The sequence below is a fragment of the Oreochromis aureus genome, linkage group 4, assembly GCF_013358895.1.
Source record: "Oreochromis aureus strain Israel breed Guangdong linkage group 4, ZZ_aureus, whole genome shotgun sequence".
Classification (NCBI taxonomy): Eukaryota; Metazoa; Chordata; class Actinopteri; order Cichliformes; family Cichlidae; genus Oreochromis; species Oreochromis aureus.
Genome location: NC_052945.1, coordinates 10,333,186 through 10,354,188, shown reverse-complemented (window position 1 = coordinate 10,354,188; position 21,003 = coordinate 10,333,186). Strand labels below are relative to the sequence as shown.

Sequence of the window (21,003 nt, the reverse complement as noted above, 5' to 3'; positions counted from 1 at the left end):
CAAATGCAAGTTAGAGAAGGAAAACTCTTATTTTATTTGGCTGATTAAGAAACAAGAATAAAACCTTTTTGAATGTTTTTATACCCACATGTAAATTAATTTCTGCTTTCCCAGAAAGACAGGTATTATTGGCACAAGAGGGTATAAAAATTCACAAGCATTTGTTAGCCTCTGTTTTAAAAAGCAACAACTCTTATGTTTGCTAAAGGGGGAAAAAAAGAAATTAGCAAAAGTCTTTTTCTCCTAGCACACGTTTTGGTTTTATCTAGGCCTGAAATACACACAATAAATATATTAGGATCTTTCAAATTATACTCCAAACAGAAACAGAACATATGAAAACATCAAGATCTAAACTAATCAAATTCTGTACAGATTTCACAATCCCTGGAACATGGAATCATAATGTGAATAGTGATGTCTGCATGTCAGCCTAAAAAACAAAATAAAGCGCCACTAAAAGTATTTACAATGCTGCAGGAACTGTGAAAAATGAATCTGGTAAACGGCTGTCTAGTTGCACTGAGTTTCACTCTTTAGCACACTGAGGAAATTAATGAGAATAATGTAACTCCCACACTGTAGGAGGCAGGTTTATCCAGTTTATCCCTGCTACAGTAGACACAAAGCATTGTGAAGTGCCTGCTCCAAAACTAATGTGTCTTTGAACAAATCCTTCCATTTGTCAGGAAACTGTGCGGAGGAATGCTCAGCAAATACTTCAAACAAGCAGATGCGGGAAACGGTCCATGAAGTGCCACTCCCAGCCATCGCTGGCTTCCCTGCTTCCCACCTGGAGTCACACATTAATCATCTCCTCTTTGAAACTGACATGAATCAGAGGGAACACACTTCAGACGGCCAGAGCGCGAGCGGTGACATAATGACAGAATCAGCATCGGCGACACAGCTGAAAATCCAGCAGCTTGATTTAAATAAAACACAGCGCTCCAGTCTTCTCTGATAGAGTGAAGGCGACATGTCGTTTTCCTGCAGTTATTACTGCTGATATGAACACAGATCAGATATCTGGCTATTAAGCTATTCATTTTAATACGTAATCCTTCATGTGGTCAAATTAGCATTGAAACGGGACAGAAGTAGGAAGCCCATCTGAAATACTGGGAAACTGGAAAATTAAACACCTGGGTTCAATCCAGCTTTATGCACTATAGGATAAAGCTGTTTCTCCAGGGGGTCAGCAACAGGGGCGGGAAGGGCACAAACACCTGGATCTTGCTGGAAAAATGCCTAGAACTCATCATCAGATGTAATCAGCATGATTTTGTCAGACTTGCGGGAGCTCTTGCTGCCTGTGGCCACTTTTCCATTTGTGCTGGGCAGGGTCACCTCCTGTGTGGATTGCTGGGTGTACTGCTGATAGGCTGGAGAGAAGTTGTGGATGGCATCCTGCACCATGTCTCCCGGGTTTATTGTTTCCTTCAGACCACTGGAAATGCTCTGCATTGGTGGGAGGATTTCTGTAGAAAAGCAGGAACGAGGACAGGGGCACATTAACGATCTGACAAAATGAGACTGCAATATAATTGCTTTAAAATTTTCACAAAAGTGATCAATTTGGCCATCTGAATGCAAATAAATGTGAAGGATGTGAACATTTATTTTTAAAAATAACTGCATAGTACTTTATTAAATCGCTGAAAATTTAAAAAGGAGTAGAGTTTTCATGTACTGACAATAATGTCTATCAAAACTTTCCAATTGCAATGTTAGCAATTGGTCACAAAAAGTAAATTTATGTCTTAAAAAACAACAACAAACTAATAAACCCTTAATAAAGAATCCCTATTATGGGTGGGAGCAAGTTTTAATAATTTGTTAGTACTTCTAAATGTTCAAAACATCAAAACATCTGCTATTCTGTGCAATCAAGATTTGATCGTTGTACTGATTTAATTGTAGAGACAAAATGTTTTTTGATCTGGTTAAGTGACCAGAAATATTGTTTGTCGCCATCAAATAACTGACTAAATATTTAATTTGTACTGTCTGTTTATTGTAAGACAGCAATAAAAAATAAAAAAGGGAGTGGGGGGCTGGTAAAAAACCACAGGTTTTGGTTTCAGGGTCACTGGCTCAGGCTTACGAAGGTGTGCAAAGAGAAGCTTAAGGTGTGGTAGTTAGGCATGGCTGACCAAGGTTTGGTGAAACTGTAAACCAGGGGTGTGGCAACTTCTGAAATACCACATATCAACACCCGAGGGAACATGAATGTTAGTCATGTTCAGCTGTATTCTTGAACGGGGTGACTTAAAACTGCAATCTAATAATGAGGTGCTCTCTATAGAGAAACACTGTTATATCCAAGTGGACCACATTTCAATTTTGAATTCAAAGAAGTTTAAATTAAACTATGCCTTTTCATCAGCATTTCCAGAAATTGTGTATGGTAAGAATTTTAAGGAATGTAGGATTTACTATATCATGAAACACTGCAAAATGGCAGAAGGCACATCTTTTAGCTTCTATTTGCAATTTTCTTGCAAGCAGCATCACTCACTTCATCCTTTTTAAAGTACAGTGCCTTTCCCCTCATTTTCCTCTGGTTTGCTCAAAGGCAAATTTTCTCGAACTTATTAGTCAAATTATATGCTCTTAGTCTGACAGCAACTCGTACAGTCACATACTTCATGTTTGCACTAGATTTAACTCAAGTACAAATGTGTAAATCTATAGCTACACATTTCAGTTTCTATATCGCTTAAATCAGAGGTATTGTGACTCCTCTAAGTTGCTGGTCTAAAGAGGTACGGGGCAATTCAATTACTTTTACTTCTCATGCTTTCAGGCCAGTGTCACTCCTTATTCTCTAGGGAAGAAGGGCAATTAGCCTGGGAAGACGTCAACAGATTTTCAAGGCGAGGACAAGAGGTAACAATCAATTGGTTTCCTCTGTTCTCTGTAAAAACGACATCACTCACCGGGCACTTCATTTTTTTTCTCCTGGTAGACAGTGCAGGTGAAGGCGTATCTGAGGGCAATGGCAGCAAAGAACATCTCAATGCAGATGATAAAGTTCTGCCAGCCTGCTGCCACAGTACCGGCGCCAACCTCGTGTCCGTCGATGAAAAGTGCATTGGGAATGACGCCACAGCGCTCCAGGATGGCGAGGACCATTCCTTCAAAGAGACAACATTTTAAAATCAGTTTATATAATTCTATAGGCTGGCAAAGAAAAGAAAGAAGAATAAAAGGACAAGCACACTGAGCTTACCTTGCCAGAAGGATAAGAAGATGACGGATTTAATTGTGAGAAACTTGAGCACCGGTTCGTACGGTCTGAGCAGGTCACTTGTTGCAAAGTAGAAAAGGAATAGAGCGTAGAGGGCCAGGCTGACTGAAATATTGTAGATGATTGTGATATACAGGTATCCTCCATTCACACTGCATGAAAAGAGAGTTGGAAGAACGGCATAGTAAATTTGCAAACATATTTCCCCTCTGAGATTTTTTTGATAGTGTCTACTTATTCAAGTTTTGACTTCTTCAGCTCTTCAAGCTGACAGAAAAGAAGTGGCTTAAATTTGAGGACATTTCAGCCATATCGCATCTTTTTGTCCTCTTCTTTGAACAAGAGGTTAAGACTTGTATATATACACACAGCCTTCTTATTTCTAGGATGCATCCAGTAAACAGACATTTTTGATTGTCAGCCTGCCTTTTTACCCTTTTTGCATTCTAGAGAGCCTCTCTGAGGATTCAGCTGTGACTACACTAATTACTCCCATGCAGTATACCGTGCACGGTTGGATGAAAGCGTATAAGTAAACAATCTGTGAATCATTATAGCCTTACTGCAGAGCCTAAAGAAAGATGTGAAGAAAGACACTTATTTCTGACTGCCATTTTTCCTGTTGAAGTATATGAAGAAATAAGAAGAAGAATTTAATTAAGTCTAACTTTAAACTTCTAAAAAGCGGGTGATGATATAAAGCTGATTGGATACTTCTATATAAAGCCCTCATTGAACTCTGTGCTTCATTTTGAAACAAGTGTTGTCACAGCTGAATCTTCAGAGAGAGACGGTGAATCAAGAGGCACAGAAGAGCACCTGAAAATAAGTCGGGCAGAATTTACGGCCTGCAGATTTGATAGCTTTTGATTATATGCTAAAGCTAATTTTATTGAATATATTACACTCTCCTTGTTCTGTTAAAAACCTTATTGGCACGTGTGAAGCACTAAAGTATGCTGTAATTAAATCTTTCTGTCTGCAATTTATCCCCAGCTTTTGACAGACAAAGTAAAAATGTGAAATGAAGCAATGCTTCTCCTCCAAGCATAACATAAAAAGAATGAAGGGCTTTCATTTTAAAACACTACATTTCAGGGAAAGTTGCAAAACGCAATAACTTTACTCAATACATTATCAACAATGCCAGTGAAGCTGTGAGTGTGGCTACACATGTGACACAACGGGGACAAATGCAGCAGGGCACCTGTGAAGTTTCTATCCATCAGTTTCAGCTTAAAATAAATACTTTTAATTCAACCATTTTCATCATGCCAGCTGTGAAGAGGTGATATAATTATCTCTATTTGCAAATTGTTCCCATGCACATAAACAGCAAACAAGCCTCCTGGCTATCATGTGGAAGCATATGATACATGGAGAAGGAAATGCAAAGAGAGGTGGTGCTCACTTAAAATCTCCATCGTGATATTTGCCAAAGGCCTGCAGGATGATGGTGATGACTGCCATGATGGGTTTGACAACACAGAACTGGAGAGTCGCCTGAAGAAGAAATTGTAATTCAGAATGAGACATCAACTATGAAGGAGGATGCGAGAATCTGTTTGCACATCTGACAGATGAAAACTGTGTTATATCCCCAATCCCTTTAATGTCATCACCAGCCATTTTCTCACCTCACAAGGTATGATTTTTTTACATTATATGTCGTATACACCAATTCAGTTATTGTTTGTATTTAGTAAAGCTAATAAATGTATGAGCTTACACAACTGCAGAAAAAAGAAAGGAAAAAAAAAGTCCATCTCCTGACATGGTAATAAACGGGTTAAAAGACAAATAACCGTTTTATGAGGGTTTATGCACTGAACCATTTTTTGCTCTGAGAAACAACTTCCTGCGATCTCTTCTGGTTGCTGGGCAATTGCTCAAAGGCAACAAACTGTCCTGCAACATCCTCCCATAAAACAACAAATTGTTTTTAAACATCAGTTTCTGTGCAGATTTATCATATCCAGTCTTTGAACTACGCTAACTGCTCTTAAATCAAGCTGACAGATGCTCTCAGCAACAAACCAAACAGGCATATTTCATACAACAAATCATTGCTGTAATTATTAAAAGACATAAAACACCTTATCATTGTAAAATATATATTTGGCTAAATCAACCTACAGGATACAATGTTTTAATGCTGATGTGGATGGAAGGTGGATGAAACAACAAAGTAGGCAGCGAATTGAGACCTGCATGCATGCATGCATCCCAAGAGTGAAGGACAGGTGCTTTCTGTGTTGTGTATTGAAGCCAGAACTAACCGATTTGAAAGAGGTTGCTCTAAACTCCCATCACTGCTGCTACACTTGAAAGCAACAGACCAGGTCTTTTCAACTTGAGGGATTTCCAGTGACGATGGTCAGCTTGGCAAATGGCATCGATAATCGTTTAGAACACTGATTTACTTTGAAGCTCAAGTACCAGCAGTTTTCACTTACTGTACGCCTATTCGAGTGCAAGCTTGTCACTCAGAATATCCCCAAAGGAAGTAATTTGCATGATACTTCCTGCCATGCTTAAAATTGAAAACAAAATACGTGGCCATAGTTTGCAGTGGATTAAAAGTCAAGCATGGTTTCTGCTTCAAATTAATTCAGTCAGTAACTGCATCCAAGCAATCCACAGTCTTCATACACTTAAATACTAATCTGAGATACATGTGAGAGTGCACTGCATGATACATATGTAAGAGGACACTGTAATTCTGCATGTTTTTTCATCTTGACTAACAACTAGTCAGTGAGTCTATTTGCTGTTTGGTGTTAACCATGTAGATTTCACACTACACACCAGAAGTGCGACAAGACAGAATCAAAACGGTAAAGCTGAGGACAAAAAAAATATTGTGAAGCTCTTCAAAGCCCTGGAAAGCTGAAGATTTATGTTATTCCTCTGCCAAGGAGCTGAGATGGAGTTATGTTTTCAGAGCTTTTCGTTTGTCTGTCAGCAGGATTACACAAAAAACTACTAAACTGAGTTTCATAAAACTTGGTTGAGAAGAGGACAGTGGGCAAAAGAAGAATCTTTCATTTTACAAACGGATCCAGACATTTCAAATTCTAAAACAGGGCATAAGCTTTGGTGAAGGATTCGCTCACAGAGGGTGACTTCATGTCAGCCTAATTCAACTTCTGATTACAAATTCACACATTTGATAGAATATTAAGTACATCAACCTATTAAAATGATCAAACTACAACATTTTGTGATCATAATGAGTTTTACTGCACTTTATTTATTGTTTATTTGGAAGCAAAACAGCCACACTTCACATCCACGTGATTTCACTTGTGCTTAGTTTCAAGAAAATGATTCCCCAAAGCACCCGACAATGAGATAAATGACTTAAAACTGAAATGTCATCGAACAGTTTAGGATGTAAGAGCAGCTTATCCTCTAACCTTATCTTCAAGAAACACCATGACTCCAGGCTGCTTTTTCATATCAGCATTTCATTTGTTAAGCCCCCTTATAATCACAAACTGACGCGTTCTCAAAATGTGCGAAGAATTTTAATGCTCCTTACACCCGTAACTGTAGATCGAGGCCTATCAGATGTCACGTTCTTCCAGTTTAAGTACTTTCTTGTAAAGAAACTCATAGAGAACAGTGTTTTCTTATTCTGAACCACAACTTTGTGTGATCGATATGAAGTGCTTCAGTGATTTAGGTGAAATATATTAATATGTATGGCAACCACTTAAGCTTGTTTGGAGCAACTGTCTATGACTTTGCTTTGGTTTACATAAGCAAAACAGAATTTAATAATTTCTAAAGTGCTAGATTTATAGAAAGCTTAGTATTAAGCCCTTTCTCTAGGCCTATGTTTCACTGATACACAACAAATTACAAATAGAGAATTATCTTGTTTATAGCTTTATCTCAAAGAACTTGCAAGGTTTTCCTTTTAAAACATTTCATGGAGGACTTCTGCCAGGGCACAACAAGTGTTTATCACTTGCTTCTTATTAAAAAAATGTTCATTTTATGCATTTTGTTTTGAAGACAGTTCTAATATCCATCAATGTTAGACTGGAAGCTTGTGCAGCATCCCAAGACACTGGGATGAAGCACTGCGCTGACAGCTCATATCATCTCTCTGTGTTTATTATCAAGCTGCTTTCACCTGGCCTCGATTGCTTTTGTTTTCCTTTTTGTAACCAATGGATGTTATCCTCTGAAAAAACACAGAGCCAATTATAACAGCTGTCATTTTTAAGCAGTCTGGAGACTTGAAGAGAATAATAACTCGCAGTGAGGGGTTTTCTTTTTTTTTTGGGATGTGTTCTTGTTTTCACTTTGTGTGAGTTTATTTCAGAGGCCCGAAGGAGAGTTTTTAGAGCAGAGATAAAAGCATGATTGAAGCTCACCTGTTTGCAGAATCTCAAAAAGCCAATGGAGTAGCTCATTCCAACCAGGCAGCAGGTACCATACAGACAACTTGATCTGTCAAGTCAACAGAACATGAGGAGTTTTTAAGGTGTGTCAATACTGAAATGTCAGATAACAAAATCAAGTAAAGTACACAAAAGATATTTTTCAAAGAAAAACTTATGACATCAATTTGTTCAAGCTTTTGTGGAGATTTTACATTTTATCTGTCTGTATTTTAGATTACTGTGAACTGAGTATATTTGGGTTTTGGATCATTGGTTTGACAGAAAAACACATTAGAATGTATCACCTGGGTCATGAGGATCTATACATATCTATATCAATCTATATAGATAGATAGATACAGATATAGAGATATAGATAGATATCCATCTATATATAAATATCTATCTTTTTTATTTTTATTTTTAATTTTTCAACTGTTTAACTCAAATATCTAAATCAACCAGTGGCATTGCAGCAATCCAATGCATTTAGGCATGTAGACAAGCACAGGATAATCTATTTAAATTCATCTTCTCTTCTCCATTCAATCATTAGAATGGAGAAGAGTAGTGCTTTAAGAGAATTTGAGCTTGGCATGGTTGTTGGTAACAGCAGCTGGACTGAATATTTCAAAAATTGCCCATCTCCTGAGATTTTCCTGCATCTCTACGATTTACAGAGACTGGTCCAAAAACGAAAATATCCAATAAGTGTCAATTCTCTGGGTGAAAATGCCTTGTTGATGCCAGATGAAAATGGCCCAACTGCCTGAAGTTTAAAAAGGCAACAACAACTCAAATAACCACTTGTTACAACCAAGGTATGCAGAAGGGTATCTCTGAATGCACAGCACATGTAACCTTGATGAAGATGGGCTACTGCTGGAAAAGAACACACCAGGTGCCACTGCTGTCAGATGAGAACATGAAACAAAGCTGCAATTTCACATGGGCTCACCAGAATTGGAAGATGAGAACTGGTCTGATGAATCTTAGTTCCTACCATTCGGATGGTAGGGGTGTTGGTGTAAACAACATGAAAGCACCGATTCAACCTGCTTGTATCAATGTTTCAAACTGGTGGTGGTGGTGCAATGGTATGGGGGATATTTTCATGGCAGACTCTGGGCCCACTGGTACCAACTAAAGATCGTTTAAATGTCATACCTTATCTGAGTATTGTTGCTGACCATGTTTTCCCTTTATAGCATGGTCAGCAACCATTTATAGCTTTATATGCAGTGTGTCCATATTCTGATGGCTGCTTCTGATAATGCCACAAAGCTCAAATCAGAGTTTCCATTGAATTCCTAAAGGGTGAATGATCCTTAAACAAGATAAGCATTATACATCTTGTCTCCACCAGTTCTGTCAAGAAATACCATCATCTAAAAGAGATCGGCATTAGAGTCTGAACACACTCGAGAAACTGGCCCAGACTAGCTGCCCTATGGCTGAGTCAGCCATAAATACAGCTTATGAACACTGGGTAAAAGCAGAGAGATAAAGAGAAGCCTCACCTATGAACAACACAGCAGTTTATTGGTAGCACTTTCACTGTGTTGCTCAAACGAAATGCTAATTCAAGAGTAGAAAACGCACTTTGGACCTTTTGGGATCATAAAAAACAACTATAGTTGGCTCCAGGTGATCTAATGTATTTATTACTCCTAGGTAAACGTAATCATTAACACTAAAAAGCTTTCCATCACGTACATGTAACATAGAACTGAGTGCACTCACTGTATAGGCTTCCCTCGGATCTCTGACATGATTGCACTCTCTCCTCTCAAATACTCAAAGGACAGGCTCAGGAAATTGTAAATGACAAAAGCTGTAACAAAAAAGGAAGAGTTATTTTTCTTTTTACCCAATGTCAAACGCATTTCACTGAATAATTTAAACTGTAGGATAATTTTCCATCACCTTTAAGTTTAACTTCACCAAAAAGGTCAAATCATTTTAGAGGAAAAAAACTTTCACATGATAAAAAATAATTAGTCCTACATTTTATAACAATAAATGTTTCAGTCCTTACATTAAGAAGCTTCTAAGGGTTCCGTGTCTTGGAAATCCCTTCCTAATCCTTTGTTGCTATTTAAAGAGGGATTAAATGAAGCTAATGCAGATGGTGTCCAGTCAAGAGAAGGTTCATTATGTTTTAGCCGTAGCCGCTGGTGGTATTCCAGTCTTCCTGCTTCCTGATGCACCGCACTATCAATCAGCCACAAAATTGGCCTGCAAACTGGAAACTAATCTCTTGAATAATGCATTTCCTATTTTTCTTCTTTCTCAAATTACTTGTAATCCATTTTGCATATGATTCACCTTTGCCACCGGTGAAGTGCTTTAGTCTCAAAACTTCAATTCATAATTATAGGTACACTGTAAAAAGCGACTACTCTACCTAACTGCCACCTAGAGAACAGGGTTTAAATTATATTTGCATATTGAAAGTTGCTGCAGGATTTTCAATATCAAAACAAAATAAATTACCTTTCCTGAAAGACAGAAACACTGCAAACCAGGCTACAAAACAAACTCACCCAAAAAATTCAACTCATCCTAGAAATGTAACACCTGAAATAATGAGGTCTACCCACATGGGAACAATGACTGCTGTGAAAAACTAGTTTGGCTACTTCCTTGTGTTTCTAGTCCTGGCAGCCATATAAAACAAAGGCAGGGAAGTAACAATGACTGCCCATGAAGAACACCATCACCCACAGTACTGGTGCTTGTGATACTTACCTTCATAGCAGTCTCGGACAGAATCAAAGTAGACATAGTACTGGTTGTTGCTGATGAAAAGAAGGCTGAGCCAAGAATCAAAGGCATAAACTGGCACAATAAACAGGATGCGAATGATGTAGCGCTGCTCATTTGGGACGGTGTAGGATCGAAGGTGTGTATAGATCTACAATGAAAACATAGTTAAAGCATAGGAGAACAATTAGGAAAAAAATAACCCTTTTATTGCCAAGCATTAATACAGAACCACAAAAAAGGGTTATGAATTCAATGACTTATATAACTATAGAAGTGATGTCGGCCTACATGTGAAAATTGGTTCAGACCTCCCTTTATTGTGCAACGAAAAACTGGTTATAAGGAGTATTACAACACAAACTTGAAAATAATTGTTTTTTTTAATTCATTATTTATGAAGTCTCAAAATGACTTGTTACCTGGCCAAAGAAAACATATTTACATTCATATGAATCAAATAAAGTAGAAAACCATCTATCTTTCTATGCAAATTAAGAACAGATTATACAGTTTGACATTTATTCCTTTTCACCTTTTGAATTGACTGAAATTCTTTAACAATTTGTTAACTCTAAATTTAACTTTAAGTTAAAAATATATCAATTTTAATGAAGATGCTGGCCAAAAAGAGCTTTTGTATACAGTGAATCAATCATTTAAATACTAATAGAACACTAGAAAGTGTGCAGACAACTAGGCTAATGACATCACAATAAGGCATTAGGAGTTGGCAAACCTAGAGTACAAAACAGAGACGAACAAACCACTTGCTACTCACAAACAACATCTGTTGATATTTATTAGAATAGTCACCAGACTTCTGTTTAGTCACTAGACTTTGCATAAACATGAAAAGGGTTAAGGATTTATTAAAGGGTTGTTATTAAGTGGAGATGATTTATTGGTATGATTTAAATCATTCAAAACACCAAGTTTTATATGTTAAATGTCAGTATGTTATTAGCTTAAAATCAATATGTTTATCTTTATCAGTAGCAGAGATGAAGATCATATCACATTTTATGACCAGGTATTGCAAGAGTCAGGTAATCCAGGCTCCATAAGGCTTAGATTTTTTAATCACTGCATACTGATAATAAACTTAATAAAACTGTAACTCACCATTGTTTAATGTCTTTGGACTTTGAAGTTTTTACTTTATGGTTACTTATCAAGTTTTTCAGCTTATCAGACATCCTTAGTGGAGAATGGTAACATAGGGGTGATAACTAATTTATTTTTCTACAGAGGAGAAACAATATAAACCACAAGAGTGTAAACACTAAAATATCAGGCTCCCAGGAACAACCATATCCTCATTTTCTTTTTAATCTGGATGGTATTTCTTGCCACATTGTATCTTGCCCTGACTGTTCTGTCTGCCACAATGAAATACTAGTAGCATGTTGTGTAGAATAAAGAGAAATTACCCAACGCCCATTTTAATGACCAAACATGCCTGATTCAAAGTTACTGACCACACCTTACATTGTACAGCTCTTAACAATATGATCGGTAACTGGACTTTGTTTCAATTTAATTATATTTAAAATGTGACGTAGTGTATCTGGCAACACACACATATCACATGGCAGACAACTCAGCTGTAGTTTTTAGACTTTATATAAAAATCGTCACCTGACAGGATAGTTTTGCAATCAATGAGTAATGTTCAAACAGTGAATCATTTTTTCAAGCTCCTACTAAAATTAATTACGGATAATAAAGTTAAGAAAGTGACTGGGTTTTACTATGTGTTTATGTTATGACAAAATGTGACAAAAGTTAAATGTAATTGTTCCTTTTGATGCTGTAAAGGTAACATAATGCAATGCCACCACGGAAGTACTGCCTAGTACCATCAAGATTAAGAAATCCACAGCAGAATGCTGCAACATAAAGCAGTTGGGAAATATAGTGGGGGTTATATCCCAACAGTTTGTATCACTGCAATTTAAATTGATACAATCTTGTCAAACTTATAATCATAGGAGCAACTGAACACAACAAAACCCAATGTTTATACTTATATCAGATTAAAATTAGTCTGTTTTGTATAAGAAAAACTTGTTCACAGGTTCTGTGGTAATGTAATGATAATGCCTTTAATATGCAGCTAAACAATGGCTGTTAGTAGTAATATATAGTAGTGAGAAAAAGTGTTGCCCCTCCCCCCGCCCTTTCTGATTTTCAATTTTTTTTGCTTGTTGTCACTTTTAAATGTTTTAGATGATCAAACAAATTTAAATATTAGACAAAGATTTAAAAAAGTAAACACAAAATGCACTTTCTAAATCAAGGCGTTTATAATTAAGGTGGAAAAAACAAAATCCAACCCTATATGGCCCCTGAAAAAGTGATTGCCCTCTAAACCTAATAACTGGTTTGACCACCCTCAGCAGCAACTGTTTGATGAGTCTTTTACAACACTGTAGAGGAATTTTGACCTACTCATCTTTTTAATTCTGGTATGACGTTCCTTTTCTGAAATGCCGCGCTACTTTTCCGCCAGATGTAATAACATAAACCTTCCAAAAAAATTTAAACTTTTGTCTTGTCAGTGCACAGAATATTTTCCCAAAATCTCTGGGATCATCCATTTGTTTTTTGGCAGATGTGACATAAGCCTATCCATTCTTTCTGTTCAGCAGTGGTTTTATCCTTGGAGTTCTCCAATGGATGCCATTTTTGCCCATTCTCTTATCTGTTGTTGAATCATGAACTCTGACCTTAACTGAGACATGTGAAGCCTGCTGTTCTTTCATGCTGTTCTGGGTTATTCTGTGACCTCCTGGATGAGCTGCCAATGTGCTCTTGGAGCAATTTTGGTAGGCTGGTCATTCCTGGGAAGGTTCATCACTGTTCCAAGTATTCTCCATTTGTGGATAATGGCTCTCACCATGGTTCAGTGGAGTTCCAAAGCCGTAAAAATTGCTTTGTAACCCTTTCCAGACTGATAGATGTCAGTGACTTTGTTTCTCAGGTTTTTCTTTAGATCACAGCATGATGTGTTGCTTTTTGAGATCTTTTAGCCTGCTCAACTTTGTCAGAAAGGTTTTATTCAAGTGATTTCTTGATTTAACAGCCTGCCAGTAATCAGGCCTGAGTGTGTTTAGTGAAACTGAACTTAGTTTTCCATAAAATGTGGTTAATCACAGTAAATTTGTGATTTAACAAGAAGCGCAATTACTTTTTCTACACAGGACCAGGTAGGTTTGGATAACTTTTCTCCCTTAATCAATGAAATCATCATTTAAACACTGCATTGTGTATTTATTCAGGCCATCCATCTTTGTCTAAAATAAAATTTGTTTAATGATCTGAAACATTTAAGTGTGACACATATGCAAAACACTAGGAAATCAGGAAGGGGCAAACACTTTATCACGCAACTATAACTTCAGTAACTGCAATGTAAAGGTTCTTGATTTTCAATTAACATATTTTTTCAATATCTTGTACCTAGAAAAAGTCTATCTATAATAATAATAATAATAATAATAATAACTTTATTTATAAAGCACCTTCAAGCAAAGTGCTGTACAACTGTTTGAAATTAAAAGGGTTTAAAAGTAATACATAGCAATACAGATAGGAGACACAGTACAAGTTAAGAACAGAGAAAAAAGAGAAATTAAGAACAAAATAAAAAGAAGAAAACATTTAAAACCTAAAAGCCATAGAGTTAAGACATGTAGGATAAGGTAAACAAGTGTGTCTTCAGCTTAGCTTTAAAAACCTCAACAGAGCATGCCTGCCTAATATCTTGAGGGAGGTTATTCCACAAAACCGGGCACGAAAAGAAAAAGCACGCTCTCCAATTTTCTTTTTCCTGGCTTTAGGAACTTTTAAAAGACCAGAGTCCTGAGATCGGAGAGCACGGGATGGAATATACCGGTGTATCTAAAGCCATTTTAATTTACAAGTGCTTGTAGTGCCATTTTCAAAGTTACTTTTTACCTAGACAACAGTAAAAAACAAAACATGCCCAGCTAACCTTACAATTACTGTAATTAATTACCAACAATTTGAAGCAAAAAGGGTTCTCTTGCTTAAATGTATCATTTAAACATTCAAAAAGTGTCTAAAGACGTATAATAACACCCAAATTAGCATATTGGAGTGAGGCGCTTGCAAAGTCGGAGTCTAATCAATGAAACAAAATTGTAGGTGTGCATTGGAGCTAAAGAAGAAAAAAAAAAAATCCACAAGCAAAAGCAAACCGCATCCATTGATATTTCTTGGTCAAAACAGTTACTACACTTATGATCATGAACTGTATTTACATAAAAAAGCAAGAGTTAAAATTTACTAATGAGCCCAGTTAGAGAGGTTGTCACTAGGTGGAGACCATTTAGTACTGCGGGTACTCTACCTAGAAGTGAGTTCTGGGCTACAAAACCACAAGTATGCGGTTTTTAGTGGTTATTGGCTTAAATTAATTGTGTTTGTCCATATTTGTGACATAGAGGAAAATCATGTCACATTTTATGACCAGCTATTGCAAAAATCCAGGTAATTCCATAGGGCTCACATACTTCTTGTCAGATGTCATGTATACTGATAACAAACTTAATAAAACTGTAACTCACTTTCTGAAAATGTCTTAAAAAATGAAGTTAGTGATGTGTAAGTTTCAACTTTAAGCTTATCAGACACTCTTATACCGATAATAACTAATGTTCCTTGTGTTTCTATAGACCAGACACGACACATCACAAAGAGTGAACACAGACATATCAAACTCCTGAGTGCAACCATCTTTTTCTTTTTAATCTGGATGGTGTTATTTCTTGCGGCATTTTATCTTGCCGCGACTCTTCAGACTGCCACAACGGAATACAAAAGTACGGAGGCATGTTGTCTAGAATAAAGAAAGATAATCCACCCTCCCACACCCTCCCAGAACATTCCTGCTACTAAATTACTAACCACACCTTACATTGAAGAGCTCCAACTTAAGTATATGTTCGCTAACTGGACTTTGCTTCAACAAACTGGTAAACTGGTAAAAAGTCTTAACTTATTATTTTTACACACATGTGCATACACATACATACATACACACACACACACACACACACACAGTTGCCTCTATAAACACAGTTGACGACACGTAAACTAACACATGCACCATATGGCAGACAATTCAACTATCGTTCTTATCAGTGACCTTTAGCTTTTAGACAAAGCTTTACATAAACACGGAACAATTATTACACCAGTGAGTCACATTTATTGATTACTACTGTTAATATGGTTAAGAAAGGGATTGGCATTTTCCAGTCAACTCTTAAATAAATAAAATGGAAATAAAACACATATCTGTTAGATAAGTAGTGGAAAGTCTGAGGAAGGTTCTTCCTGTCAGGGCTCTTGGGTAATGCAACGCTAATACGTAACCACAGTGGCTAAGACCGTCAAGATTAACAAATCAACAGCAAAACTGTTGGGAAATATGGAAGAGTTATATCTGTATTAGTGTCTCTTCAGCTAAAAAATACAATTTCACTGAAAAATCAGTCAAATTATTTCCCCGGTATTGCTATAGTATTGCTGAAAATGGATGCAGTCAAGCACAAAGACCTCTTAAAGTAGAGTGATTATTAAAGAATAAAGAGAGACATCATTTTCTGGTAATAACTCAAGATTCATTCTTCATAAAATGATAATTTGAAGAAAAAAAAAAAAAAAAAAAAAGGACTAGCAGTTTAAATTTCCTCGGTAAACGCAGACACTTATGACTCATCAGTCAGCTACCTCTATATGAGAGGTAATCCAATTAATCCCACCAAGCTCAAGTCAATTTAGCCTAAAAATGAAAACATCATTATGTCAACTCTAACCATACCGCCTCCAATATTTGTATGATTATTTTTGTGGTTATTTCTGGATTGGCTGTAGCTCAGGAGGTGGAGCGGAAGAGTGATGGTTAGATCCCTGACTCCCCCAGTCTGCATGCCAAATATCCTTGGGCAAGGCACTAACCACAAGTTGTTCTCTAATGCATCCATCGGAATATGAATATATGTGAATGTTAGCTAGAAAAGACTTAAAGGATAGAAAGTGTTTCTGTGAATGGGTGAATGTTGTATAAAGTGCTTTGAGTGCTCTGGGAGAGTAGAAAGGCACTATATGAGAATTAGTCCATTTACCAGTCCATTATTTTTTATCTTTTTTAATTGTAAACTGAATAGCTTTAATTTAAAAGGTTACTAAAGACTTTAAAACAAACATTCTCGGACATTAGAAAAGCGGTGATAATTTTTTTTTATAATTTTGGGGTATCTTATAAAGACAAATTGATTCCAGTCACTCAAAAAAAAAAAAAAAAAAAAAAAAAAAAATGCCACATTAACTGATACAGAAAATAATTACAACTTCACCTTAGACAAGCATAGAGCTAGTCTGTGGATTACTGAACTTTCTCTACATTAAATGAACTATAACCTTGTGTAGAGCATAAAGGAGAAATCCTTCAGATATATCATTTTCAGTCATTTTTATCACAAATTTATGCAAAGCCAAAAAGATGAGTGCTTTGACTGGTGACGACACTGGTGTTTATGACAACCCTTCAGCGTACGTGGTAATGGGTGTGTTTAAAAGCATTTTGCAGCGCTGTAGGAAATTGAGAAAATTATTACCAATTTAATTTTTTTCACATGAATGCAAAAAAATGGCATGAATGGATCTAAAAATCTCACTTATAGCACTTTACTCAGCACATCCCCATTTCAGCCTACACATTAAAGCCTGATTACTGTGAAAACGGTGGCCATCATTTCACATATAGTGAAGCAGACTGTAGAATGATGCCCTAAATTTGCTTTAAAACACGGAAATATATGTCCTTTCTGAGCCCGCAGGTAAATCGTAGTTGTGTGATGAAAAATGGCTTCAGCCCACAGTATGGATAAGGGAAAAATGAATACACAAATAAACTAGAACAAGACTGAATCCAAAGTATACATGGTAGCTAAAGCAGAATGCCTCCTGGAACACATAATACAGTCGTAAAACATGACATAAATTCAGTCTGATGTTCTTAATCCCAAATGCTTCACGTTGCAAAGGGACCAATAAGCCCACCACACACAAGCACAGAGACACACTTCACAGATTGCTACTCCAAAATGCACTGGAAACATTATAGCAGAGGATCTAAGGTCATCGTCGATATGTGTTTAGTATTCAGAAAGTGAATTTAAGAGTCTATAGCAATCCTCTGGAGCGGAGTCAGATGAAACACCACCAGCATTGCAACACTACTCCTGCAGACCGTTTTATTCCCTCCTGTGCTACACAGAGGATGTCGGTTACAAGCCAGCATCCTCCCTGTGGAACACTTGTTGTTTATTTGTTCAATTAAGATGTCTTGCTGGCAAGTGTTTGGCCAAACATGTACTATATTAAAAAGATAGAAAACCAATTGGCTCGATACTGTGTCACAAATCCCTAAACACAGATTGCTTTTGGATCACTGGTTGCAACATTTTAATGCTCTCTATGTTGCAAACGTATTTATCTACGTAAATAACATGTCTTTCATTCCTCACACTACCTAATATAAATATGACACTGTATAAATTTAGTTCAATGATTCTGGATGGGTGCATAATCAGTATTTAGGCTATAAGATCAGTGAAGAGGAACACAAAATCCTCTTCCTTTATAATGCGGAAAATGTTATAAAAAAAAAAATCAGTTGGTTTCCCTGCTGATGGTGCACAGCACTCTTTGGCATTCACTATGAGTGAAAAAAACATAATGATCAGCTATCATCTCAGCACAGTGGGCACATCAACCACACATGCGGAAACACTTATTTGCAGCAGTGATAAAATGGTTTCTGGGTAAAGGTAGTCTGTGGTGAGCCACTCATTCATCGTGGTCATGCTCTTCCCCATACAGAGAGGGCTCACTGTGCATTCATTGTCCTGTAATAAGCTTGGGTATTTTTGTCAGTTTTAATCTAGTAGTCAACAACAACTAAAAAGTAAAACAACGCTCAGACTCACAAGAAGTGAGGAAGTCCAACCAAGTTAGGGACTTACTTGTACTTGCATGGGAATAAAGTAATACTTTTAAATTAGATAAGAAAGTGCCAGGGTGAGAACCAAAACAAATAAACAGTAAAAGCAGGGACAGTGAAGTCAGTGCACTAATAAGCCTTTAGGAATAGAATAATTTGTTTCTGTCCTCTGGACAGGGAAGTCCAGCATATCTGTTTCTGTTACATTAAAATGGTGAGCTGAACTCTCTTTATGCGTTTACATCTTTGAAAGTGTGATGCTTTGTAATGCAGCGATTTTAGTTCTTGTCACATTCGTATTTACAGTGATTTACATGAAAGCCTTTTGTGAAATGGTGCATACTCACCTGGTGACAAGTTATTAGCAAGGCAGACCAGACGAATATCCCCGAGAGGACCTGGGCAACCACTGTGTTTAAAAACATCCCATTCTGTATGATTGCTCCGTTGCCTGATACAATAATGGTCATGTTGGACGTGCCTGACTTTGATGCATCGAGGGCAGACGAATTATTTTCGGTTAATGAAGCCATGTCTTCCGAAGAAAGGTTAACCTGAAACAGAAAGAAAACACACCAAGTCGGTATAGTTTTTACAGACAGTGTAAGCACACGGCCCCTCTATGTGTTTGACTGAGTGACTGTATGCTGCCCATTAGGCACAAGACAAAAAAAGGCAATAGTGTTTGCTTAACGGACACAAGAAGTGCCATTTTTAAAGAAAAGAGATGAATGTGGTTCAAATGATCTTGTCGTCTCGTACCTTCTTTACTGTCAACAAAGAGATCTTGTCCCGGAGAGGGCGGAAGTAGCTTTATCGCGTTTAGAAGTCACTGTCCACGAGCCAAAATTACACGACGAACTTTAAGGTTGAAATATATTTTCAGAACAGCTAAACGTGACAATTTAGACCCATTTACCAACTGCTCGTTGACTTCACCCGCGACGCAGTCAACAAACTAGACTTCCTTGTTTGAGGCAGGTGTCTCGCAGAGGTCGAAGTCCACACAGTCGGAGAGCATTCAAAAAAATGCTTCTATAGAGTATACAGATATTGCGATAGACCCCGAAATTACTGCGAGATGCCACGAAATAACAAATAAAATTATAAACAGCAGAGATTTGAACGTATCCTCGAGTGGCGACTCTGGGAAGCGACACAAATCAACAGGTTTACAGGTGGAGGGTTCACGTGACCTGGGTTTGACGCCTGTCGTCATCACGTTGCTTCAGTGACAGACAGTGCTGCACATGTCCGCTCACAGGTGCTTTTACACCTGAGGCTAGTGGCAGAGGTTCGCATAGAGTTCAGAGGTTACGTGAAAGGCACATCAGGATCACCCATCATCATCTATGACACAGCCAAGGATATGCACCCAGACCCCAAGAATATCCATATATTGGTGAACTGGATGATTGCACCGTCTGTAGCAGCATTTGCTGGCCTCCTCTCATACTATACATCATGTATAGCAGGACCGCTGACTGCTTCTGCAAGATCAGACGGTGGCAGGGCTTTCTTTAAAGGAGCCTGGACCAACAAACTTAGTGACACCTTGGTGCTGGTTTTGTATAATTAGATAAAGATCATCTTGTTCTTTACGTTGTCATATTATTGTAAAGTTTTGATTATTGACTTTCCATTTCTATGGGCTCTGCCTTCTGCCCTATTTATGGGGAAAAACCTAATAAACTAACATATAATATGAAAGTGATTACAGTAAAAAAAAGTTCATTGTCAGTCATGACTAATTATGTTAAATCTATGAATTTTTAAGCAAACTACAAAAGGGCTGGCTGTAATAATCTATAATAATCCTGACAGTTTGTTAATAAAATACACGTTTAGTAAGTTTAGCAGATCATAATTCAGCTTATAGGCAAACACAACAGGTACACCTATATGTGTATATTAAAAAAATGCAAGCCATTCTTCTTCCTACAGTTAGATCAAAGATAAGATGGTATTGTCTGATGGATTTAGATGAATGCTCAAGTGCACCTAATGGTTTTAATCTTTTACTTAGCCTGACTTAACATGGGCGCACCAGTTGTAAACAAATTTGAAAAGCTCTACTAGCCTGTCTCATCAATGAGGGGCGCCCCTATGCAAAGTTACATGAAATAACAGGAAATTGGATAAACGCAGTGCTTTATTAGGTTCCATTTCTAGTTCTACATTATTCATTTCTTTAGATGTTTTATTTAATGATGATGCTTTGACAAAAGTTGATAAATTTACAGTTACATCTTGTCTTCTCTTCAAGGCAGACCCTGGGAGGTATTCGAGGAAGTAAGACAGTTAGTCTTACTTGGCTATGAAGATAATAAAATATGTAAAATATGACCTGGTGTCATTAAGGGAACATCGGGTTATATGACAAAAAGTGCTATTCAGTAGCTGTTCATACTATTTTTATGAACTCACAACTTGTGACTGAATATTTAAAAAGTGTTGTCTTTGTCTTTTCCTAATCATTTTTCCTTGACGTTAGTATAAAGAATCATGAGGGCAATAAAAGCTGTGAAAGTAAATAAAGCCCAGTGCTC

General features: G+C 37.1%; 1 protein-coding gene across 1 annotated transcript; it reads right to left on the bottom strand.

Moving 5' to 3' along the window:
• Positions 1-10: 10 nt before the first annotated feature.
• Positions 11-19,660, bottom strand: tmem184a (transmembrane protein 184a). The gene is made up of 10 exons (XM_031729941.2): positions 19,374-19,660; positions 19,217-19,286; positions 18,802-19,008; positions 10,402-10,567; positions 9,394-9,484; positions 7,642-7,717; positions 4,665-4,756; positions 3,236-3,405; positions 2,943-3,140; positions 11-1,481 (listed from the first exon to the last, which is right to left on the bottom strand). Exons 3-10 carry the CDS (start codon positions 18,985-18,987, stop codon positions 1,252-1,254), a joined length of 1,209 nt encoding a protein of 402 aa, XP_031585801.1. The 5' UTR covers positions 18,988-19,008; positions 19,217-19,286; positions 19,374-19,660; the 3' UTR covers positions 11-1,251.
• Between the last annotated feature and the right edge of the window lie 1,343 nt (positions 19,661-21,003).

Excerpts from the sequence above, each read along its gene's own strand:
- tmem184a (XM_031729941.2), bottom strand. The coding sequence starts at position 18,987 with ATGGCTTCATTAACCGAAAATAATTCGTCTGCCCTCGATGCATCAAAG. Across the intron at positions 9,485-10,401 it reads TGTCCGAGACTGCTATGAAG|CTTTTGTCATTTACAATTTC; the intron begins GTAAGTATCACA and ends TTTTTGTTACAG. Across the intron at positions 3,141-3,235 it reads CTTCTTATCCTTCTGGCAAG|GAATGGTCCTCGCCATCCTG; the intron begins GTAAGCTCAGTG and ends GTCTCTTTGAAG.